This window comes from Cyrtonyx montezumae, unplaced genomic scaffold (genome assembly GCF_038088225.1).
Source record: "Cyrtonyx montezumae isolate F1298 unplaced genomic scaffold, pur_monq_1.0 scaffold_3, whole genome shotgun sequence".
NCBI classification, from domain to species: domain Eukaryota; kingdom Metazoa; phylum Chordata; class Aves; order Galliformes; family Odontophoridae; genus Cyrtonyx; species Cyrtonyx montezumae.
Genome location: NW_027072034.1, coordinates 57,159,553 through 57,185,251, shown reverse-complemented (window position 1 = coordinate 57,185,251; position 25,699 = coordinate 57,159,553). Strand labels below are relative to the sequence as shown.

At 41.2% G+C, this 25,699-nt stretch overlaps 1 protein-coding gene across 1 annotated transcript in view; it reads left to right on the top strand.

Annotated features, from left to right (window-relative positions):
- Window positions 1-321: 321 nt before the first annotated feature.
- The window catches only part of IGSF5 (immunoglobulin superfamily member 5), a 32,700-nt gene continuing 7,322 nt past the window's right edge, over window positions 322-25,699 (top strand). The window contains exons 1-8 of the mRNA XM_065741679.1: window positions 322-425; window positions 3,132-3,330; window positions 11,516-11,836; window positions 12,837-13,145; window positions 17,780-17,908; window positions 18,978-19,002; window positions 20,248-20,360; window positions 22,972-23,048. Coding sequence (XP_065597751.1) covers window positions 3,273-3,330; window positions 11,516-11,836; window positions 12,837-13,145; window positions 17,780-17,908; window positions 18,978-19,002; window positions 20,248-20,360; window positions 22,972-23,048 — 1,032 coding nt within the window. The 5' untranslated portion in view covers window positions 322-425; window positions 3,132-3,272. The remainder of the gene's footprint in view (window positions 426-3,131; window positions 3,331-11,515; window positions 11,837-12,836; window positions 13,146-17,779; window positions 17,909-18,977; window positions 19,003-20,247; window positions 20,361-22,971; window positions 23,049-25,699) is intronic.

Below are 25,699 nucleotides of genomic sequence, written 5' to 3'. Positions count from 1 at the left end.
CCACATTGCCTACAGTGCTGTGACAGAGGGGTGTGCTCCATCACTAACACACAACTTCGTGGCTACAGACTATAATAAATAAATGTTGTTACAACCAGTACAGAAAGCACAGCAGCAGCCCTCTGCTGGGACATCAGGTGTCGTTGCCAATCCAGCTTTTCAGGTCTGCACAGCGTGTAGCTCGCTGCCGCCAGCCTGTCATCAGCATTACGCGCTTCCTCCTGTGGGACTGGTTAAATATTAACACCTCAATATGCATATCGGGGCGGGCAGGAGGGAAGACGCAACCCTCACCTTATCTACCATGGGGACAATGTCACACCAAAGCCCAGCCACGCAATCACAGGATCTCGCGGGCACTCACCCCACGTCACGGAGCAGGGAGAGACGGCCGGGCCTGGGGAAGGCTTCTTCCAGGAGAGAAGGTGAGGGCTCACCAACTGAGTGCTGCTTGTGTGTGACGGAGAGTGGTAGAAAAACATGTGTAGGTATATCCAGGGGAGGTGATCTGTACTATCCTGAAGAGCTGTGTTGCCTGGAAGGGGGAGTGCCGGAGGAAACACAGTTTAACCCTCTCTCTGGCTCCTGTTTCAGTTGGGAGGCCATCGGCTGTTGTGCATTTAGGGTGATATTGCCCCCTTCAGCCCTTGTGGGTGCAGGCAGAAATGGACTAGGATCAAGAGCAAGGGCTGGGAGCAGAGTCTGCGGCCACCCCGCGCAGTCAGCAATGCCAATTGTTTGTTTGTGAGTGAGATTACAACCGTGTCTGCCTGCTTTAGGGACATGCTGGGTCCTGGGGTGCTCTCTGTACTGGCATATCCCTCCTGGGATGGTGACTTCCTGGAAAAAGGATACGATACCAACTTCTGTGCTTGCTTCCCGGTGCTTCATTTGAGCAGTTTCAGTTAAGGCTGCATATAACGCTAATGCTGACAGCTCCCAGGTGTGTATGTGTGTGCTGCAGGTTGGGGCAGTGAGGAATGGGAGAAGGCTCCACAGCCCTCCCCTCTGCTACCTGTGTGAGCCTTCAAGTGAGCACACAGCCGAGGAAAAACAAACCTTTCAGAATATTTCAGGCATGCCCAAATCAACCTACAAACTACCCCCCTCCCAACACACAGATGAAGAAATCGTCAAACAGATCCAGCTTAAAACACTATTTAATTAACAGGGCTGCCCTTTTAAGTTTGTTGGGCAAATCGAAAGCTTGCAGAATGGGGGAAAGCAAAGCAAACTGCCAGCTGATCACATCACAGCTGCTGTGCTCTGCTTGACAAGATCCCTCCTGTTCAAAGCAGTGATTAACGAGTGGAGCTGCAGGATAGCTTGACCCTACAATCAAGCACCCCTGGGCAGACAACAAGGGTTTTGTTGGTGATGTGGAGCCTGTGGCTTCTCTCCTCCTGTGAGAAGCCTCCCATCTCCAAGAGCTGCTGCAGATCTCCCCTTGCCATCCTTCCATGTCTGCTTTCACAACAAAAGTGCTGCTGGAAATTAAGGCAGGGTTGTTGTGTAGAATGGTGAAATCAGATGCTTGCTTGAGTTTAGCAAAACAGCTGGGCCAGGATTCCTGTGGTTTGGCCCTTAGCTCAGTTCTGGTTTAAGCAAGAGGGCAATGAAGTAGTATGCTTTACACAGGAAACTCAGGGTATATCTATGGTGATAGTAATATTTATGCATGGCCACAAAGAGCACTTCTGAAACAACAACAAAAAAAATACATTCTTGCTAAGAAATAAGAGCTTTCCACAAAACCACATCCTCTGGGCTGCATCACTCTCATGAAGGAAAACTCAAATTTCCCAGCTGAGAAGTTTGTAAACCAAGCAGAGCAGTCAAACAGCCTCCGTGTGTTTTGAGGGGGAAGAGAGCAATCATAGGATCATGGAATGGCTGGGGTAGGAAGGGGCCTCCAAGATGATCAAGTTCCAACCCTGTTGCTGCAGGCAGGGTTGCCAACTGCTAGAAAATGTAGAATTAAGGTGACAGCTTCCACCCCAAACTCAGTACCCTATCTCTGTCCACTGTGGAAAGGTGATCATGCTGAGGCGTATGTGATTGCTTAGCCTGGAGAAGAGGAGGCTCAGTATGAACCTTATCACTCTCTTCGGCCACCTGAAAGAAGGGGTGAGGAGGGGGTCAGCCTCTTCTCTGATATAACAGTGATAGGATGAGAGGGAATGGCCTCAGTTTGTGCCAGGGGAAATTCAAGGTGGATATTTGGCAAACTTTATTTTCAGGAAGAGAGGTGAGGCAGTGGCACAGTCTGCCCAGGAAGGTGGTGGAGTCACCGTTCCTGGAGATGGTCAAGAACCGCGTGGACATGGCAGTAAGGGGCATGGTCAGTGGGAATGGGTTGACAGTTGGGCTAGGTGATATTAGAGGTCTTTTCCAACCTTAATGATTCTATGGTTTATTTTGGAGTACAAGAGGATCCCTCAGATTTGGAGAAATAGTGCTCAGCTGGTGCCTGGGAGGAGGTTTGGTATTTCCCCAGGCTGGCTTTGGTTGGGGTGGCTAGAGGTGGGCAGGACTGCAATGATGATGCTGGTGCTAGGCTGCCCCTGTGAATGTATGAATAGGAATCCTAACTTTGGGCTAACATGCATGGAAAAGAAATGAAACATTTTTGGGGATGTAACAATGCCCTTGGGGCATGTTCTCACTCTCCTAAAGGTTGTCCTTTTTATCTGTTACCTGGAGGAAAACAGTTCCTGACATACAAGTCTGCTCCTCTGCAGCCCCAGAGAGTAGTTGGGGACTCACGTGGGGTTCTGTCTGACAAGCAAGTGATGGAGCACAGAGCTCATTACTCTGCTAGGCCACTGCCAGTGGCACAGGCAGAGCGCCCTCCATATGCATGTGATTGCAGGCAGCTAAAATAATTATTTTTCCCAGCTGCTCATGATTAACTTTAATGGTGCAGATAGGGCCCCCCAGACACAATCAATCCCGAAGCAGTAGTGTTATAATAGACAGGATGGAGCAAGAAATGCAAGGTCTGAAGGGAAGTTTTCTCTGATGAAGAAAAGTCTGTATGCTGAAAACTTGGGTGCTTCTTTCCTGACAGTTGTACTGCTTTTTCCTCGACCCTTGCCTCGTTTAATCATCAATCTTTGTTTGCTTTACAGGTCATGTAAAATCACACTTAATCACAGGACGCAAAGCAACAACTTGTTATCAAGTTTCTCCATAACTTCTGTCCTTCAGCTTCTTCTCAGGCATTCAGTGCTGGTGGCTTTCTGCCTTAGGGACCAGGATAGAATGCTCCAATGGAGAGGTTCCAGAAGTTCATTTTACTTCCTTTCATCCTAGCTGCCTCACTCACAGGTAGGACATGTTCATAAATATATGTATGTAATGAGCCACCGTGGACAAAAGGTGTGAGCTTATTTTAAAGTTATGTAAATGGGAGTTACCAGCAATATCAGACTGAAGAGTAAATTTCACAAGGGAGTTACCGAAAGTGTTTAAAATAGAATCATAGAATCATAGCAGTTGGAAGGGACCTCAAGAGATCATCGAGTCCAACCCCCCTGCCAAAGCAGGGAGGAAGCTGCCCTCTCACTTTAGCTGGGCAGGAATTGCCCCATTTCATTCCACCTCATCCTATTCTTATCCATTCAGGTGTGCTCTTGAGGATGCAGCCACAAAGAGCTCGGTAACAGCTAATTTTGCTTCCAGAAATATGTATGCATTATCATTTTTTTTAGTTTGCCTTCAATTTATGTTTTGCATGCCTGAGTCTCAGAGTGACTAGAAATTAATGGCAGAAACTTAAAAGAAAAAAAACAAAGGGTATGTGAGGTGACTAGTTGAGTATCAGAGATAATGCTGATTTGTTTATTGTCATTTAGTTGTAGTTCTAAGGGGCTCTGAAAGGATAAGCTGCAGTGGAATGAGAGGAGAATTATATTGACTTAATAACAAATGAAAGGAAACACAATGCAACAAAACACAGCGAGTTTTCCAGGCAGAGAGCTGTTCCCAGTAGAGTTACTCAGGGATGTGGTGTTCAACAAACTGCTAAACAACTCCATGAAGAGCAGTGTGAGCTGTCAGGTGGCAGACTGTGCAGGTGGTGAGGAGTTACTTGGGACAGCCAAAAGCGGGAAGAGATGAGGAAGGTTTGCCAGAAAATGTCATGATGCCAAGTGAATCAGTAATAAAAAGCAGAAAATATTCAGTGCAAAGCATCACTTAACTGAAGATTAAGAGTAGGTATCTTTGGAAAGAGAGTTAAGTTGCTGAAAAAGAGGAAAATTTCACCGCTTAGTGTCTTCAACAGTGCAGTGGCATTATATAAATCCACAGGTTTACGTCTTGAGCACTGAATGTTGAGTTAACCCTTCTATTTCAAATAGGACAAACTAGGTCCAAGTAATTAATTGTAGCAGAGGTGATCTGAAGAATGAAAAGAAGATTGTTCTGCTAGTGGAAAAGAAAACAAACAGAACAAAACAGTAAAGAGCTTGTAAAATATTTACATGGACATGAATAGTGGAATGGTTATTCACAGTTTCAGAATGTTCTACTGGTGGCTACTAGTTCTATCAGAAAGTAGCTTTAAATCAAATCAAGTGTGTGCTTTTCTTGTCAGGATGTCAACAAATAATAAAACTCATGGTTGTTGCACATGGGAGGATACCAAATTATAAATAGGTTGAAAAAAAAAAAAACAACCCTATATGCAAGTATAATCCAGGTGCATATGCAATTGTTGGTTCAGGCAGTCCCCTAAAGTCTCATATTTTGAGATACTGAGATATTACAATAAGGAAGCTTCTTTTTTTTTTTTTTTAATTCTGTTTCTTGTACTGTCTTATTACACATTCAGTGCAGGAGTTTTGTTAATTTTAGAGTTTAATTCACTGATGCTTTTAGTCAAGCACAATTACAATATGTTTTATTGCCCAAGCTTCAAGCTGTGTTGGGGCAGCAGGCATTGTGCACACTGTGTGGTGCACCCATGGGGCCACAGCCCAAACTGGGCACAAAAGGTGCAATTGTAGGGAGAGAAAGTGTTGTTCTTGAAGGAAGTGCCACTGTGTGTAGGCTGCTTTGACAGTTACAACGCTCAAACTGCCATGTTCTAGTGGTTTGTTTGCTTCTTGGCAGCAATAGCACTGTAGGGCTGACATGCAGTGCAGGGTCCCAGCTTGCTGCCAGTGCATTGCGAGTGCTGCCTGGGAACCATTGTGCCACAGTACAGGAGGAGGAGAGGTCCAGCAGCAGAGTTAGAAGAGGTTGCAATAGGCCCTTTTCAAATAACATCAGATAAAAGATGAGAAGATGCAACTGGGGGATGTGCAAGACTTTGTGTGGGTGGAAAAATGTCACTGAGTACCAGTAGACCAGTGTTCCTAAACTGAAATGTCATATATAAGCATTTTAGAGTATTATTAAATCAGAAAACAAGCTTGTCCTTCTCTGCAGGCTTTGACAAACTCTAGCTTATTTTGGTTTTCAAAAAGCTCAGCGTCAGGGCTGCTGGTTTGTGAAATAAACTTAAAATGCACTGAAGAAAAATCTTGCTAAATCCAAAACAATTTATTGCAGAGATGGGCAAATCTGTGAGGTAAGGGAGGCAGAAAACAAGGTGCAATGAGCAAGGGAATAAAGAAAGAGTGGAAAGAAAAAGAAACTTTAAACAAACTGGAAGGAAAATTGTAGAAAAATGAATAGCTAAGAGGGAAAGTACACAGATGGCACAAAAACTGAAGAATAAAATACAGTGTTTTGGGAGGCTGGTAACAGTACTGAGGAGGAGAATATTTTTAAAATATCATAGCGATGATGGGGGAAAAAAAAAGAGTTATGAGAAAAGGATGAACCCATCCTGTCCTTAGCTGTGTTGGATCCAAATAGATTGCATATAGAAGGAGGAAGGAGCAAGTCAGCAGAGAAGAGGAGGGAAAGAAGAAAGGTAGCAATGTCTCAGTGCCCTGAAATGCTTCTGAAACTTTCAGAATGATAAAGGGATTCTTTAGAGTTACTTCAGGTGGGAAAGGAAAAGTACAAAAGCAAAGGTGGTTCTTTGGAAAATGAAGTTAGTGCAGGGTGTCAGGTATGGCCCTGAAAACTGAAGAGGCAATTCTATGTCTTCAAAACCCATGGTGGTGTGACAGTGAAACTGTGTGACAGAAGAGGGAACAAGGAGAATTCTAAAGGTGTTGTGTATCTGTGTGTTATTGGGAAGGACTGAGCAACTGAAATACCATAAAAAGCTATCATGTATAGGGAACTTTCACCACTGGTGACTTCTTTTTAAACATATAATTATGCGACCCAGAGGAGGTGTCCCAACTCAGCTCTACTCTTCAGAATTCAAGCAGTGATGCAGTACCGTGAAGACAGCCTGAAACTTCCCTGTTGCAAATTCATCAGTGAGGACGTTTGTCTGCGTGGGACTGTATATGGGGAAGCAGAAGTTAAACCAGCTGTTAAGCACTGAACACAAAATTCCTGTAAAGTGTGATGGCAGTTCAGGCTGAAGATTTAATTTGTCTGAAAGCAACCATCTGCAAGTTATTTTTTAAGCATTATGCAAATCAAACCAGCATTTTTTTCTTCCTAGGGTAAGAAACAAAGGCCAGTTTAATAATGTGCCAATAAAACTAAGAGCACCAACTTAAAGCACTGGTAACTCAGTTTAATTCTCACTTCTATTGTGAACGTCCTCTTTGACCTCACAGAAGTTACTTTATCAGTGTTTGTATGTGGGTTGAACACTGGAACTGATTGTTGATGTGGGACCCTGTATGCTACTGCAAGATTTAAAAAAAAAAAAAAAAGGCAAAAATATAAAGAGGTGAGTTTATTATCACAAAAAATGTTTTGGCAAATGGTAGAAAAAGCTCATAAAACTCCTTAGGTCCAAATGGAGGCAAGGTTGAGCAATTTCCTATCCGCTGATCCTTCTGATGCCTGTAAGATCTCCATCCAAGGCTTATGGGCCTGTTTTCTAGCTCTCAGAAATTGGTGAAAGAAAATCTGTTAGTTCAGCAGACCTAGCTGGTGGAAGATGATGCAGATCCCACCATTCCTGTGGACAAATAAAACATGATTATATTAGATAAATGAAGGGGTGACACATACCTACCTACTATGTCCTCCTGATGAGATGAAAGCAGTATTAGCCATAAACTGTTAGAGAAAATGACCACTAATAATTCATATTTAGCAATAGATTTCAAGACTGTACTGGAACTCACAGACATGATCTCATAGCAAATGATTAATTAACAGCTAGCAGTGTAATGAAAGTCACATCATTTATTCAGAGCTGTGGCAAGGCACTATGTTCCTTAAGTGTTTGCACAGGCTGGGAAATAAAAAACCAATACACAGACTAGAGTTAGCATTAAGAGGAACAGTATGAATAAGTACTGCACTCCTTCACAAGCAACTAAATGCATTTTAGTGTTAACTCTGAGGAAGTTGGCAGACAGCTGAGTCCATCGTTATGGTCATGGTAACTGTTCATGTCTGTTTCAGCCAACCAGGAAAAAATCACACAAAGTGTGAAAATCGGAAATCTCAACGCATCCAGGTGCTATAGACAGCTATAGCTGTAAAGGGAGTAGTATTGGATTGGATTTACTGGAATAGGCTCCCCAGGGAGGTGGTTGAGTCACCATCCCTGGATATATTTAAAAACCATTTAGACGTGGTGCTCAGGGAAGTGATTTAGCAGAGGGTTGTTAGAGTTGAGGTAGTATGGTTAGGTCATGGTTGAAACTGATGATCTTTAAGGTTTTTGCTGGTTACAATATGAGGGGAAAAATTAATCCAAAGATATGTTTGGGCTCAGAGCAGCATCTCAAGGCCAGCGATATCAGTTATGGACAGGAATTATGGCATTTTGATGTTGAGTATCAGGGAAAAGGAACACATTATATGGCATAAGGTCTCACTGAAACGTACTTAATCAGTACGTGTTCATTATAGGTGGAACGGACCTACAAGATCATCTAGTCCAACCATCCTCCTATTACTATCCCTACCCAACTACTAAATCAAATCCCTTAGCACCTCATCTAAACACTTCTTGAACAGCGCTAGGGATGGTGCCTCAACCACCTCCCTAGGCAGGCCATTGCAGTGCCTGACCACTCTTTCAGAGAAAACATTTTTCCTCAGGTCTAATCTAAATCTTCCCCGGCGCAACTTGTGGCCATTCCCTCTCGTCCTGTCATTGTTTATCAGGGAGAAGAGGCCCACCCTCTCCTCACCACAACCTCCCTTCAGGAAGTGGTAGAGTGCAGTAAGGTCTCCTCTGAGCCTCCTCTTCTCCAGACTAAACAATCCCAGCTCCCCCAGCCGCTCCTCATAAGACTTGTGCTCCAGACAGCACTAGAAAACTTGTAGCTCTGTGAATAATACCATCCATAAACATGTGGCCAATCTCTAACATTCAGAAAGTGATAAGAGAGACAGAATAGCTTTTAGTGAGTTTGTTGTGTTAAATGTTTATAAAGCAACGTATGCCTTTAGATTGGATTGCTGAGTTAGTCTTCAAGGTGTTTCTTGTAAAGGTGAACTGAAATGCTTTAGGATAAGATTGAAACTTTGAGGAAATGCTACTGGAAAAAAATGTTCAACGAAGTTAATAAAAATATGCTTTACTGTATCTTATCTGGCTTTACTGACTATCAGTAGAAGTGACGTTTGCTTTTTATTGCTCATACACAGATATGCTCTGGAGACTGGTAGAGGTAACATAAGGAAAAGGTGGAAAATTTCTGTAAAGTTTTTTTTTTTAATATAAACATGAGAGAACTCAGAGTCAAGCACACAAAGAGCTGGCTCAGTTTTTGAAAACCTGCAAAACAAAGGCTGAAAGCACTCGTCTGTAAACATACACAGTGGGTGGGAAGACAGAGAGGAGCTATTTATATCAAAGGACAATTCTTGGCACAAAACTGTGTAGATATAAACTACCTGGGATTAAGTGGGAGCTGGGAATTAGAAAATGGCGTTGACATAGGAACAATGGGATTATGGACCATGTGCCAGGAGAACCTACACAGAGGTTCTGCTTGTGCAGTTGTGACTGAGACAGGGCTCCTGTAAGGTTTAAACCTCTCTTTTACGTGAAACAAGACAGCATACTCTTCCCTTCTCATGCCAGCTAATGACAAAATGAAAAATGAGTTTTTCAGTAATTTGTGAATGAATCCATTAATAATTAAACTACATAAAATGAACCAAACCTGAGTAGAACAGAACCTTTAAAAATTACATCATTGTCCTGAATACACTTAGTGCTGGAGTAACAGTCATTTCATACTTTCTCCTGGAAAATAATTGATCACTTATTCTCAAGCAGAATTTGCAGACATGGAGTTTTAATTACGCTGCTATGGACCGCAGCATCTAATTGCTGTAATTACGCCGAGCTGCAGCTTGAATCATTAAGGATACTGCTGCTTTCTCAGGGTGATTGTTTGGCAGAAAGTGATAAAACTTGGTGGTGAGGTAGGTCTGACTGGCTGGACTGTGGAGAGCTTATGGAACCTTTGTCCTTAAAAGTGACACCTAGTGACACCTAAGTCTTCCTTCCCTGCTTCACTTCACCTGCAACAAGCATGGCTGTGGGTGTCAGTAACTTATTGAAGCAGTGACTGTGCCTTAGTAAAGCTTATGACAGTATACGTTTTGGGCTCTGCTGTACAAGAAAGATGCTGATTAAACTGGAGTGAGTTTCAGTAGGACGCCACTGAGACAGTCAAGGACTGGAGTACTTGCCTGGTTAGGAGCACCTGACAGAGCAAGGTCTGTTTAGCTTGGGGAAGAGAGAGCCGTGGGGGACCTTAGAGAAGCCTGCAGGCAGTAGAGCAGGTTGCTTGGAAAAACTGTGTGGTCTCTGTCATCTTTAGAGGTTTTTTTTTCCAGACTTGACTGGATAAAGCTGTGAGCAACTTGTTCTAACCTTGGAGCTGACCCTGCTTTGATAAGGAGGTTGGACTGAGAGCTGTCAGAGATCCCTTCCAATCTGAATTACTTGATGACTATTTTGTCATCTACTTCCTGAAAACCATTGGTATTAGCTTTTTTTTTTTTCCCCTCTACTGCACATTGACATAGCATATTCTGGATAATCACACCATCACTAAGGTTGGTGGTTGAGGCACCATCCCTAGCACTGTTCAAGAAGCGTTTAGATGAGGTGCTAAGGGATTTGATTTAGTAGTTGGGTAGGGATAGTGATAGGAGGATGGTTGGACTAGATGATCTTGTAGGTCCTTTCCAACCTTATGAACCTGTGAACCTATGGAAAAGACCTAGGAGATCATCCAGTCCAACCCACCTGCCTATCACCAATAGTACGTAGCCAAAGCCCAAAGGGATCCACAAAGAACAAAGTCCTAGAGAAGTAGGCTCTCGATTTCACACAAAGGTGTTCTACAAAGTCCTGTTCCCTAACAACAACACAGATTATTTTTTGGGTGTCTTAATGTTTGAAGATTTGTCTGTCAGAGAATACGATGTTCTCTCTTAAGAATATTTTAAGATTTGCCCATTTCCCCTGAATATTTTTGGGATGGATGTCATAGCTGCTGCATTGAAAAGAGGCTCTCTATCTTTGTCCTTCACTTTCTGCTTAGGAGAAGCAAGTGCTTCTGTCTTCTGATGCACAGGAGATCCACTGCCTGCCTGGCCAACAGCTGCAGGCAGGTTCCTCACAGGGCAGTGTGAAATCCTGGTCTTATAGACAGGGAGATGAAAATAAAATCCCATGATTAGAAGTGAGCTTTTGGTTATGCAAAGTAGTAGCTAAGGTTCATGGTACCTTTAAAGGAGAAAAACTCATGAAGTCAAGAAGCTCTGGTTAGCAGAAAACCTGAAATGGTAGGTGAAGTATGGGGTCCTTGGAAGAGAAATAAGAGAAGAGCCAGATAAAAATGGGAAAGTATATGGAAAGATGAAAATCATCAGTGGCAATCTCAGTTATGAAGAAAGAAGTAGATACACACTCCTTTATTCATTTAAAATCTAGATAGTTCATGTATTTTCCTTTCTAAAAGTGGAACTTTTCCTTCAGCAAAGGAAAAGTTTTCTACTACTGCTAGGCACTACAGAAAATGAGGTAAGAAAATTTCTTCTGAAAGCATCAGGTACTATTGGCTGTCAGATGGGAAGGAAAGGCCTGCTCAGAATTGTCACCATCTTTTTCCATAGTGTAACTAAATGCTTAACACCCTAATGTTCCTAGTAAACCAGGACTCCTTTTTTTCAGCCTTTAACTGCTGGCAGTAAAAATTAAGCCACAAGTCTGTGTTGGTGTTAATTATAGAGTTGGAGGGAGCCTTTAAAGGCCATCAATTCCAACTCCCCTGTAATGGATGGGTACATCTATAGCTACATCAGGTTGCTCAGAGCACAGACTAGACTGATCTTGAACATTTCCAGGAATGGGGCTTTCACAACTCTGCACAACCTGTTTCAGTGGCTCACCACTCTCACTGTGAAATACTTCTGTATTTACAGGTTGTTTTCTTTTTCCTCTCAGGTCTTGGCTTTTGTTACTCTATTCTGAATGGCCCATCTAATGCTACAGTCCTTGCTGGTTCAGAAGCCCGGTTTAATTGCACAGTGGCAGATGGATGGACAATTCTCATTTGGTTGTTGAATACAAATCCTGTCCTCACTGTCATTAATTCTCACGGACCTATTGAAACGTCAGATCGCTTCACCTCTCATAGCTATTACAACAGTCAAAGTTTCACCTCAGAGCTGATCATCCGCAACACTCAGCTAAATGACTCTGGAAAGATAGAATGCAGCATCCAGAAGCTCGGTGATAGCAGCTTTGCCTTTCTTTCTGTGCAAGGTGTGTATAGCCACAAGTAGAAAGCTGTTTTATTATATAACATTTAAAGAAATCCTCTGATTAATTGTGCAAATGATCCTGTGAAGAAGCATGTGCTCTTGTTTACCATCATTTGTCTCAAAGGACCTTGTCTTAATTTTACTGTCAAAGCAGGTTTCAGTTCAAACCTTTTTAATAGCACTGCCCTTGTTTTTCCCTGTTATATCTTATTCTTTCCTGGACTACATTAAACTGCCAGAAGTCTGTATCAGGCGAACTGGCAGTCAGATGAAATGGATCTTTTGCCTAGAAACATTATGGATTACCTTCCCTCCCCTCCTTCTTTATACTTTGGCCTTCTGCTGCCTTAAGGACAGATCTCCCACCTGCTATCTGACTTGGAATCAGTTCGTAGCCCACTTTTTGAGTTTGATTTAATGATGTGCAGAAGTAGAGTCTCTGAGACACAATGTGATGGCTGTTGCAAACTACCATTTCCAAAGAGCAAAAATGCCCCTGCGTATAATGTCCCTGTGCATGAGAACTCTTCCTTTTCTTCAAAGCATCAGTAGCGACAGACTGCAGCCAATCTATCAGGCACTGTACATTTCATGAAGTTGCTTCATGCAATGGGATTATCTCACCTGTCAGTAAACTTTTATTGGTAAGGTTTCCAAGGCCATACTTAAAGCTTATGAAGAAACACTATTATTTCATTATGTTGTCCTTCAGCTAGAAAAATATCACGATGCCTAAGAAGTGTAATTTCCTGCTTTTTAATGAAAAGATTCTGAAAGCTAAGTGTAGTGCTTTAAACACACTGAACAATGTGCCCATTTAGCTGTAACATCTGCTTGTTTATATCATGAATATCTTAGATGAATGTTAATCAGAACTGTTTTAAAATTCCTGTCTCAAGATGTAGCTAATTTTGGTTGGCAAGGTAAGGTTTAAGACTATTGGGTGGAAGGCACTGTGGCTAAATATTGTGAAGGAACAAAACCTTTTCTCCCTCCTACAGTTAATGGATCTTTACTCATCAAAAACAGCACCTTAATTGTTAAAGAGAACACAACAGTTGAAGTTGTTTGTGAAGCCTTAGGATGGGCTCCAGCTCCAGACATTATCTGGATGATAAATGATTCTCTCATTGACACATCGAGGTATGTTACCCAGCAAAGTCAAGGATCTAATGGCCTCTACAATGCCCTGAGTGTACTGACTTTGACTCCATTGAATACTGAGATTTTGACGTGTTTAGCCGATATAGAAGCACTCCCTAACCCTCAGAATGCATCCATAGCTGTTATTGTTGGAAACTCTACTCTAGGTAAGTGAATGCTTTTTGTACTTTGCCTATTCTATTTTCTCAGAACTGTGCTTTACATTTTGTATTGTTTTGAAAAGGCTTCCATTTGTAAGTAAAACATTTTTAAATATGCAAATGTGATAGGATAAGGACTTGAAAGTTGCACCTGATATGTAGGTACAAAAGCTACACTTCTGTGAAAGAACAGGTACAAGTCTAATGAACCACAAACTCCACTTGGATCAAAGAGCCATTGGGCCAGTAGCCCTCTTCCTGTTATGGTCTCTTTCACATTGTAGTGGTACATAAAAATTCTACTACAACAATATATGTAAAACTCTAAGAACAGTGCATCAGTTGCTTTTAGTTGCCTGTTATTTAAGGAAATTCAATGTTGCATATTAAACTAAGCAAACTAAACCAAGTTGAGCAAATCTTTCAAGAACTACTAGTGAAACATTTGTTAACCCTAATGATTGTTGCTAATGTTGTCAGCGTTTTTTGGTAATGCTGCTAATCTTTGACCCCACTGACGTCCTGTGAAGATGCATTCCCTAATTTTAAACGTTCACAGTATTAGGGCGTTCATAAAGAAAAGAGTAATTTTTATCCAATTTGCCCTGACAGTATGGAACAAAGTAAGTGTTAAACTCTCACTGAATATCTAACTTCATGATCTAGCTGAATCCTATGGAAAGCGCTTTTCTTTTCCATAACACAACAAGAAAAATTAAGAGGCGGGATCTCCTTACAATTTAACAGTGGTTTAATGCAGATGGAGAGACAATCTCAGATCATCCTTGGGAACGTTTCTTTATAGGGACTGGGCAAGTGTCTCAACTATAAAGCAGAGAACTCTCAAGACAAGCTGAACTTGTGGAGGTAATAGCATGGCAGGTAGCTAGGCTTATTGGCTCTATCTACACTGCTGAGATGGTGACACAGTCCACCCTATGGTGGTACCCCTTTTGTTAGTCTCAGCCCATGGGAAATGCATGGGTTATATGGAGTATTTTTTTTCTTCACTGTGAGTCTATGGAGCCTTATCTGCCTTCTGTGCAGAGTAGGGCTTCAAATCTGTGTTTTTGTTCTTGATCTGGTGGGCTGCGTGAACTTTTATGATCACCCTGACAGCTTTTCTTGATGAAATGATTCTTCTAGGTGAATATGCCACATCCAAAACATTCTCATAGAGTTTTAGGGGTATAGTATAAAAGTTTTTACCTATCAACAACTGAGGCTGAGTAATTTTGACTTTTATGTATGACTCATTAGCAAGTCTTTTCAGATGTACTTGCTCCGTAATACAACTGGAAAAAGTTCACTTCACCATTTTTAATATGATCATTTTTTTAGTCAGATTGCTCCTAATGACTGACTAAGCAAAACAGAAGAATCCTGAGGAAATTAATAAATTCCTCTGCCTACTTGCTTGTGAAGTACTGAGGTATCCACCATCAGTTTCCATAGCTACTCACTATAAATCAGAAGAGGAGAAAAACAGATGTCATGAGGCACAATTAGTGTATAATTAGTGATTGTATAGGACCATCTTTCACTGCTCTTTGGAACAATAATTTTGCAGCATCAGATATTCAACATCTGTCAGCATTTGAGCATATGAGGTCTTCAGATTATTAGAATGAAATAGACCTGACATTTATGGCAGAGGAAGATATGAAATGTATATCACACATAAAATCTCAAACCTCGTTTGGCTTTTTAGAAATAGACTCAACCCCAGCTAGATATTGTCAGGAATAAGAAAACTGGCTTCAAACACTTAAGGAATCCTTCCCAAAGCTGTTGTATTATACAATACAGCCTTCACTTAAAAGCTTGAGAAAACTAATTCTTCCAAGTTCTTGATGAACAGTACTTGTCCATTCATGAAAACTGCAACCCAGAGCCATATGAGCCCTATTCAGCCAGCCATCACTTGACAAGTATTCTTCTAGCATGTCTAGATCACTCCTAATCTCAAACCTCTTCATACGACTGACAAAGTCATGGCTTTTTGTATTGGTTATTAATTCTCATAGGTACCTCACTCAGAGCAAAGTTTGGCTGAGTCCTTTTTTTGTTTGTTTGTTTGTTTTTTTAAATTTTAGCCAGAGAAGTCCTAAGTATTGAAGAAGTGATGCCCAATTTTGTCCAGTCTCTAGTTTCTCCTTTAGCACCCAGCATGTGCCAGAGAAAATTTCTTTCATTAAGGTACTTTACAGAAGTAAACTTTAGGAAGAGTACTTGAAGGGAGCTTATAGATAGGATGGGGACTGACTGACAGTGGCAAAACAAGGGGGAATGGCTTTATTCGAAAAAAGGTGAGATTTAAGCTAGATATTAGGCAGTGAGGCTCTGTCACAGGCTGCTCAGGGAAGCTGTGGTGCCCCATCCCTGGAGGTACTCAGGATCAGCTTGGATGTGGCCCTATGGAATGAGGAAGTGACTTTCTCTACACTGTACACCTAATGTAACTTGATGTGGATTTAATCCTTCTTTCATATTGAACTGGCAGTCATTGCATTAATATCTACTGGTCTCAGTTCCAGTTTCTTTCTGGGCCCTAAAAAAATGGGTAGAAATACAATACTGAAGAGCCAGGAGGTGTCTGTCTTGTATCTTGCTCTTTCTTCAGCTCCATAGAACCCCTTTTGACTTGTAGCCTGAATGTGATGAGGAGGAAAATACCTTGGTCTGACAGCCATCCTTGAGATATGGGCCAGTCTAGGTGCAAATAGCTCTTCCCTTCATGCAGGGGTTGAATCTACCTCTGTATCTAAGTAGTTGTGTCTTTCATATTTTAGTCATATTGAAATCTCTGTGGCTTGCTTTATGGAACAAAACAGAGCAAAATATATATACTTGCTACAGAAATTCTGGTTAGAAGCATTGTGAATGAAATTCCTCACCAATTTTAATCACAACTGATTACAGCTTGCGGATTTAACTACTAGTCTCCAGGTTGCAGAGTGGTTGTTTTCTGGTCATCAGATGGAATTCAAAACATGCTGATTGTGCATTAAGCAATTTGTTCCAGTCTTCTTCAGTCCTAATGAAAATGACCTGAACTTTGGACCTTTGTTTTTCTGAGTTCTCCAAGATTTTTAGTGTACTCTGGTCCTGTGTCTCTGCAGTCTGAAGCCTCAAAAACCAGGCACTGCAGGCAAATTTCTAGATAGAATGCATTTACTACTTTATTCTTGCTGTAAGTAAAGCAGCAGATACTCTAGGTCACACATCTGGAGACTCTCTCTTACACTACATGGCTACCTGCAGTCTGCATTGCTATGGTATCTTTCCCAGATGCTTTCAGTTACATATGGCAATGCAAGTGTGAACTGGGACCTCTGGCAAGGATGTGACAATCATAAACCCACTGTGACGGAGCACTGTGAAATTTGGATGTGTCTCATGTGTCATTTGGATCAAAAGCTTGTTTCTAAACGAACGCCGAAGAGATTTGGTGGCTGTTTTTCAAAGGGTAGACAAATTAGAGGTGCTTCTGGAATGTTAGGTCGAAACCAAAGGGTAGGGTAATGTGACACTCAGACCTGTCATCTTCCTTTTGCATCCAGCTGTGTGAGGAATGTGGGGGTATTCACGACATTCTGTGATGAAGGATTTCTGTTGGTGGAACTGATTGCTATTGAACACATTTCCTAAGACACTGAATTATCCTGAAATCATTTCATTTAGTACTGTGCACTACAGGAAAAAAAATGAAAAATTTTAAAAAAGGAAGATAAAAGAAAAAAGGTTATGAAATTATTTTTCTTGTTATGAAATTACCAGACATCCCACCTTTTTTTTTTTGTGTGTGTGTGTTCTCTGCTCTTTAAGTGGATAACAGATGAGCTACAAAGTATGACCAAAATCAAACACCTGCTGAAATAACTGTGAGAAATCCCAAGATAGAATTTATCATAAAATCTCACCTATAGTCTGGAGATCTCCATCAGTACTAGATACCTGTGGTCAGTGGGGAGAAATGGATGCTTCTTCAGAGCTGATCAACTTATTCAGTGGGACACATACGCACTTAGCCAGATGTGTTGTGGCCTAAAATAGTGAATTTCTTTCCACTGACATGTGCAGCTGGGTAAGGCACTTATACTTGTCAAAACTGAATATTTGCCCCATCTCCAAGGCCCAAATATCTCCAAATGATAACGAGGGACTCAGCATATCTACAAAATAAAATTTTGTTAGGAATATTACAGCTGTGTATATTTCAGAAAGAGGAATAGCTGTTGGAAAAGTTATAAATGCAATAAAGAATTTTCTTTTGGAAACATTCTAAATTATTGAACACTGCACATAAATACAGAGATTGTGGCTTGGATAATGCAGCCTCCTTGCTAAATAGTATCTTGGTGAGGCACAGGCTGTCCAGAGAAGTGGTGGAGTCACCATTCCTGGAGGTGTTCAGGAAATGTGTGGATGTGACACTGAGGGACGTGGTTAGTAGGGATGGTGGAGGTGGTCTGATGGTCAGACGAGGTGATCTTAGAGGTCTTTTCTACCTTAATGATTCTGTGAGTTTATGATTCTAATCAACAAGCAGTTAACATCTTCTTGCAGAAAATGTCAATATAATGAAAACCATGTCCTGAGTCTCTGGTAATACAGTATTTATCCATTTAATTTAACAGAAAGCGATTACAGTGAAGACAGCACAAGCACGTGGGCTATCGTACTAGCAGTTGTGTTTTCAATTGTTGGTTTCATTCTTCTGATAATTCTTACTTGGGTTGTTGTGCGCTGCTGCTGCCTAAAGAAAGGTAAGTGGACCTTAATTTTTTAAAGGTATAGGCCAATTATATCTTAAACTTGATATAAACTGCTTATGGAGTGTGGAGTTTTGTAAGCAGAAGGGTGGTCAGAGTGATCGTGCTCTTAACCATGACTTGGTTAAGATGCTCCTTACCTTCACCTTGTTTCTCCTATAACTTGGTTCCAAAGTATGAGGGCTGCTCCAAAAGCAATGTCTCCTATTTTATCGTGTTTGTCCACAACATCAGAGGTGGATGTTGGTGGGATGGCAGTAGAGGTTGAACCTTCCTATCAGTATCCCATTACACGTTGCTACTATGTGACAGATGGCAGCAGAGGGGCAGCCTGAGTGAGTGGCATCTGACACAGAAGTGCATACGAAGCAAAGGTGTGCCACTGAATTCATGATGAATATGTGGAAAAAAATGGCACCTATGGTCATTCATCAACACTCGCTGAACTTTGATGGAGACCAAACAGTGGCTGTAAGCACAGTGAGGCAGTGCATGGTGCATTTCAGCAGTGGTGACAGCAACAGTGCGTCACCTCTGCTGATGCAGATGTTTACAAACATGGCATACAGGTTCTTGTTCACTGCTGGAGAAAATGCGGAGCTAATGATGGTGGCTTCGTTGGCAAACAGTGTTTTGCAGCTGAGAATTTGCTCTGTCAAACAGTGTTATTTTGCTCTTCGTATCTGTAGTAGTTTCCATGGAAATAAATAGGAAGCACTACTTGTGGAGCGACCTATGCAACCAGTGGTGTACAGTTTTGCCTTCACATTAACTAGAAGGGCATTTCAGGAGTATTTATGAACTTTCAGTGATGTCTAGTTCTTACAGTGAGGTTCTTTGCTGAAGCTTATCTTCAGTGCTCCGTTCCTAGTTTCCCTGCAGAGCAGCTTGCACCATGGGATACTGCAGTTCTGTACGTGAGGAGGATAGATGCTCCTGTGGTACCTGGTACACAGTGCACGCACTAAGAGAAGCTCTCTATAGATTGTATTTTATTTTCCAACATTTTAAACCTTATTTTTTTTTTCTTTTTATCTTTTTTCTTCCCTCTGCTTCCTTCCAGGATCCACGTACAAAAATGAAGTAAGGTAAGTGGAAAACATTGGGAGAATTTTTTCCTTCTCATCGGGCTCCTTCAGGCCGCTGCAGGGTGGTCACAGGGATGTGCCAGCCTCCGTGCCCCACTGCAGAGGGGCAAACCAAACACTCGCACACGGGAGACGACCCCGGCTGCCTTCGGGTGCCAGGCGTTTGCGAGTGCTTCCACAGGAGGTCACTGCGAGCCCGCGGCTCTGACATGGTTTGTTGGTGACAGAATAAAGTAAAATAAGATAAAAAAGAGAAAACAAAACAAACAAACAAACAAACAAATAGCTGAGTATCAACACTGCTGCTTTTGCGAAGGTCTGTTGGCAAATTGCCATTTATACAGTACATTTTTTTTTTTCTTTTTGATGAAATAAAGAAATTAGCAGTAGCACCTTTTTTATCCCAAGGGGACAGGAGGTATGAAGTAAGTGTAAGTATTTTTGCTTGGATTCTGACTTGATTCTGCCAAAAGCCCTGTGCAGGGGTCAGCCCTGATGCACCAAAATCAATAGTAGTACGCTCCAGAAGGTGTCTGCCCAGCATGGGGATGGCTAAGGCCAAGTGTTTATCCTTCCCATAACACCACCTTTGCTGGTGCTGCCCTAAGAGGGTTTGTACGCTGCCTTCCTGAACAGGCTCAGAATGAGGTTTAGTGTTGAGTTCTCCCTGTTTCTTTGCATCTGATCTGGTGCAAGTGTAGTTATGACTTCAAGAAATAATCTCAGTACAGCAGAACTCCAGTTTTGCAAGTGACTTAAGTGTGCACTGTCATTCCAGCTCCCTAAAAGTTGCTTACAATCTGAAAGTTAAGCAAAAGCTTAACTTGGGAACAAACTGTGATGTGAGCTAACATGCTTTCTTTTGCAATGGAGTGTGTTCAATCAAAAAATGGTCAGTTGCTGCAGGTGAGCCACTTGGTGTTCCCTTATGCCATGGACTACCCTGTAATTCAGTATTGGAGATCAAAATTAATTTCCTGTGGTGTGGAACAGATTCTTCACTGTTAGAAGACCACACACTTTATTTTTGTTCTCGCTTTAAAGGAACTTCACAGGAAATACTGACATAGGACAAGATTTGCAATTGTTGAACAATTGGAATGCCCAGACATATTTTTCAGCTATAATTTTCAGAAGCAGAGCATAAAATATATTCACTGTTGCCTTCAACCCAAGATTTCTAATAATGATGCTCAGTTTATGGTTTTTTTTGTTTGTTTGTTTTTGTTTGTTTTTTTCCCTTAGGAAAATTTCAGTTAAGAAGAAAACAGATGACAATTTGGAAAGCAGGCAGAGAAGTGGTAGTGAAAATCAGGGATATGTTCCAGAGGAACCACATTACCCAGGACAAATCCCAAGTGAGTGAATTGCTTATGCTTCTCAACAAAGGGAATTTGGGCAACATGCCATGCAATTAAATTACAAGATTTTGCAGCACCTTGTTAAGGATTTGTGAGACAAATGAGAGGACATTGTGGTGGACAGAGAACTGGCTGAGTGGCAGAGCTAAGAGGGTCGTGATCAGAGGCACAGAGTCTGTTTGGAGGCCTGTAACTATCAGTGTTTCCCAGGACTTGGTAATGAACCTGGTCTTGTTCAACATCATTGTCATTGACCTGGTCAAAGGGATTGAGTTCACCCTCAGCAAGTTTGCTGATGATACAAAGCTGGGAGGAGTGGTTGGTATGCTGGAAGGCTGTGCTGCAATTTGTCAAAAACAGACAGACTGGAGAGTCAAGCAGAGAGGAACCTGATGAACTTCAACATGAGCAAGAGTAAGGTCCTGCACCTGGGGAGTCATACATCACATGCATCAGTAACAGATTAGGGGCTGACCTGCTGGAGATGAGCTCTGACGAGAAGGACCTGAGTGTCCCAGGGAGCAGCAGGTTGACCATGAGCCGGCAGAGTGCCCTTGTGACCAAGAAGGCCAATGGAATTCTGGGGTGCATTAAAAAGAGTGTGGCCAGCAGGTCGAGGGATGTGGTCCTCCCCTTCTCTGAGAGGCTGAGTCTGGAATATTCTGTCCAGTTCCAGGTTCCACAGTTCAAGAAAGACAGGGATCTCCTAGAGAGTCTAGCAAAAGGCAACAAAGATGATGAGGTGCCTGTAGAGTCTTTGGGACTATGAGAAACTGGGGCTGTTCAGTTTGGAGAAGACTGAGAGTGGGTCTTAATGCTTACAAATATCTGAAGTGCAGGAGTCAAGTCAGTGGGTGAAGACACTTTTCAGTGGTATCCAGCTACAGAACAAGGGGCAACAGGCACAGAATGGAACATATAAAATTCCACATGAACATAAGGACAAAACCTGTTTACTTTGGGAGTGACAGAGCACAGGAAAAGACTGCCTAGAAAGGTTGTGGAGTCTCCTTCTCTGGAGAGTCTGTACCTTCATGGACACTTAACCTACTTCAGTACTTTAGTAGGGTTGGACTAGATGACCTGCAGAGGTCCCCTTCTAGCCCCTATGATTTTGTGATTCTGTAATAATCAATGTAGGGGATATTTTGCACATTTGAAAGAAAAGCAAAACACAAAATAATAAAATAAAGAAGAAAAAGAGAAATAAAAGGAAAAAAAAAACATCCACAGGGAGCACAGAAGATGTGACACAGTTTTGAATTTCTTTTCCTTCAGTTACAGGACTTGTACTGTATTTCTGACTAAAGCTGAACCTCTGAAGGTTTCAGTCCTCACCCATTTATAGTTTGTGGGTTCTTTTTAATATTTTTAACAGCTTTTTTTTTGCTGTCTACGTAAATGAACAATAACCGTATTTTAATTCATTCAATAAGTTATTGCAATGACAGTTTGTGCAACATTGTAGTAGAAAATATTCCTTTTGGTAATGATAGTTCATTATAGCATATCTCTATCCTCACCATGCTCTCCAGGTTTGCGTGGTTTTGAGGGACTGTACAGTCATGGATGAGAGAAAACGTATCCGTTAGTTTTTCTTGAGTATCATCACACATTGTCTCCTGCAGTTTTCCCATGTAATAGAGGAAGGCAGTCTTTACACCTGTCTTTCCTGCCTCTCTTTTCCTAAGGAGTCTTCATCCCAAATAATTCCATGAAAAAGAGAGGCAACAAAGCCTGGCTTTCAGTCTCACCTGTTGACATGAAAGACTTTGAATATGAGAAACATCTTGAGACTGTCCAATAAATTCAAATGCTACTGAATTACTGAAGTGGGTGGAGATGCACAACCACAGTGAATATAAGAAGATTTTATTCCAGTCTCTTAAGAAATCAGTCTTACAGTTATGCTTTACAGTGATGGCTCTCACGAATTTTATTCATCTGTGGTCTCTATGAAGTAGTTACTGTGCAGTGACTGCAGAGCAGCGGCAGGGTAGAACGACATCTAGAGGAGCAGAGGTTGGAAAAAGTCCAGTTTTTAAGCAGTCTATGTTTTCTACAAGAAAGCACAGTTGAGCAACCATCCTTTACAATCATTTTCCCCACATTGCTGATTTCATTGGTAAAAATATGCTAGTGAATTATGATTCCTACTGGTAGACGACTAAGGCATTATAAATTCTAGTCCTTAAGCATAAACTCTCTTCAAAATCAGAAGTAAATCACTACCAAATCTTTATCCAGCTTTTGCGTTTAGAACCATGTAATTATCAAAACGTTTAGTAAAACATTTAATGACAAAATTGTTCTGTAGAGTCTATAACCCAGGAATACACCTTTTTCTTTACAATCTATTCGTTAGAGATACATAAAGATTTTCTTCTGCAGAAAGATTTTAAGAACATGTGGTATTGTTAAATGCAGAAATTACAAAAAATAAATAAAGTCAATACCAGTCAAATTGATTCTGCTAGGTCCTAGATCTTCTTCTTTCACGTTCATTAGTTCACAGTATTGTAGCTTATTTAGCTGTATTCCTAAATGGTTTGTGGTTTGTACCATGATGGATGCTGAATAACAGGAATTTTGTGTATTCTTATTACAGCAATTGTTTCTCTTCCTCCAATGTCTACAAAGTTCACTGTCCCTCATCCAGATTTACATACCAGTTCTGCACCAAAGGTAATTGTAATGCTGGTATCTTGATGGTTTTTTGTTCTATTTTTTCCCCACACAGTGGATACTGTACTGTACTCAAGCGTCGATTTTGGGTGGAAGTACATGTTTAGAAGTCAAAGTTTTAATTAGATAAGTAGAACGATCTCTTAAATATTCCCAATTCTTTTGCTTATAATGATACATACATCTGCTGTTAGTCTTACATTTGGACAGATTTACTGGGGAGTGGGAGGTGGGGAAAAAACAGGCACCTCTGATATTTGGAAGAAATTTCTAATAAAGCTTTAGTTGCCATCTTTTCTCACCTCAGATCCCTGCTATATATTTCTTCCCATCTCCTGTGATAGAGTTACAGTCACAGACTACTCCTCCTCAGTATATCTGCTTTTTCCTTTGCATTGCTTCTCATATTTTTCTTCCTCCAAATGCCACAGAGGCCTTTCTCCCAGCACAGTGGGTAACCCTGACTAGAGTGAACTTACCATAGGAAAAAATAATTGTCTTCTCATCATTCCCAAGATCAAAAAGTCACTTCCTCTATCAACAGCCCATTTATGCCACTAATTAAATCTTTCAGACGCGCTGGGCAGAAAAGCTCTGGCTCAGCTCTTCAGAATTAAACTCTGTATACAACACATTAACCCATTACGATGTGAAGATTTGTTTTGTTATGGATGTGTAATAATGCTACAGAGCTGTTAAACACATGCTGCTGCAAAAGTAGGTGTCTGAAGTTACTTTTTTTCCCCAGCCATCAGACCTGAGGAAGTGTGGATATGAGATGGAGACACAGATGAATGTGAGGCTTGGCATTCCTTAGTAAACAAAATCCTTTGCAGATTTTTCACTGAGAGAGTGGTGAGGCACTGGAGCAGACTACCCAGAGAAGTTGTGGGTGCCCATTCCCTGGAGATGCTCAAGGATGGGCCCTGAGCAGCCTGATCTAGTGCCTGATTTAGGGCTGGCCATCCTGCCTGTGGCAGGGGAGTTGGAACTAGATGATCTTTGAGGTCCCTTCCAACCCAAATAATTCTGTGATAACACTGGTTCTTTTTCTCTAGAAAACTTCATGATTGCATTTTCCATTTGCACTTCTGCACTGCAAAAGTTTCTTGAGTCAAGAATTTTACAAGCATCTTAGATATGGTATCTCAGCAGTAAATGCTGGAAAGGGAAGCAAAGAGCTAATACCTGATTCACTCTCATGTGTTGTCCCCTTTCTGCATTGCTAAAAGCACAAATAAAAGAGAGTTTAGTGCTTGTTCCTCCACTTCAGTTATCGGCTGCCACTATTGTGAAGCATGGTGTTGGGCTCTCAACAACATGGACCATAATTTATGCTAAACATTCTTAAAAGATTTAACATCTTTGTGATTTTTTTTGGCTAGTGTTCTCTTGGGAATGTAGCAGTGATGTGATACCAAGTTCACCATTCTACACAGTGATAACTTGTTTATTTTTTTGAAAATATGTTTCAACATGCGCAATGCAGAAATCTGTCTTGAAGTGACACTGTACATAAATCATAGCAGAATTTGTTTAGTTCTTACAGAATACAATAAAATTTAGGAAGTACTCAATCTGTGATTAAAACAGTGATCAAAATAATAACGGTAAAAATAGGAAAGATAATGATGTATCTGTGGCTGGTAGCTATCATGTTTGACATTAATTACTTGTTAAACAAAATATTATTAATGCAAAGCTGAAAAGCGTGTACAAAGCAGCTGAGAACTGAAACACAAATATAGGTATAGGCCTCCATGTCAGATGCTAGATTAGATAGACAGGAGGTCCTTTGCAGCTCAGTGGCTAGGGAAACTTCAGAATCCATGAGAGGGACTTAGCATACAGTTGCTGTTTAACTATTTGTACCTGGACAATACCTGGTATAAATCTACTAGTTGCATCAGTGATTGCATGCATACTTTGAAAAATATCAAGTATGAAAATTATGCATATATTTTTTAATATGTTGGAGGAATGTTTAGCCATCTGAAAATGGCTTGTGAAGATAAACTGCTTCTCAGCTTGAACAGAGCTTCTCAGTATATAGTAGTGGCACCATCTTGTGTATACAGGAGCTGATAAAGCAAATATTGCTTGATGAAGGTTTACCTTAAATTGTGCACTTGCAGTCTGTGATTTAGGTTTATGTGGTTATACACAAACATAGTGAAACATCTCCTAGACAAAATAGTTTTATTTTTTTCTTCTTTTACGTACATAACCTTTCCCTGTTAAAATAGAGATTTTTCTGACAAAGACTTGAGTTACTGTATGCATTAACAAATGTTCAATCACCACTGCAGCCAATACATAGCATAATAAACATTGTGGTGCTCTTTCCTTATAATACAATCCTTGCCAAGTGGGAGAAACCAAATGGCAAGCTATTTAATTGTTTGCTGATTAGTTGTGTTTCTCAGTTCCCTTTCCCTAAATGGAGCCAGGGAGCAACAGGAGGGAAAGGAGTTATCCAGACAATTTTTTCTGCAGTCATGGAGGTCATAAAAGGGGGGATTCAGCAAGTGGCCTCACTCCATAGGTATTTAGGAAAAAGGAGCAAATATCTATGTGGTAGTGCTTTCCTGGGGCTCAGGAAGAAGTAAAGAAACCAGGTTCTTCTTCCAGAGGGGAGGGAACACAGGGCC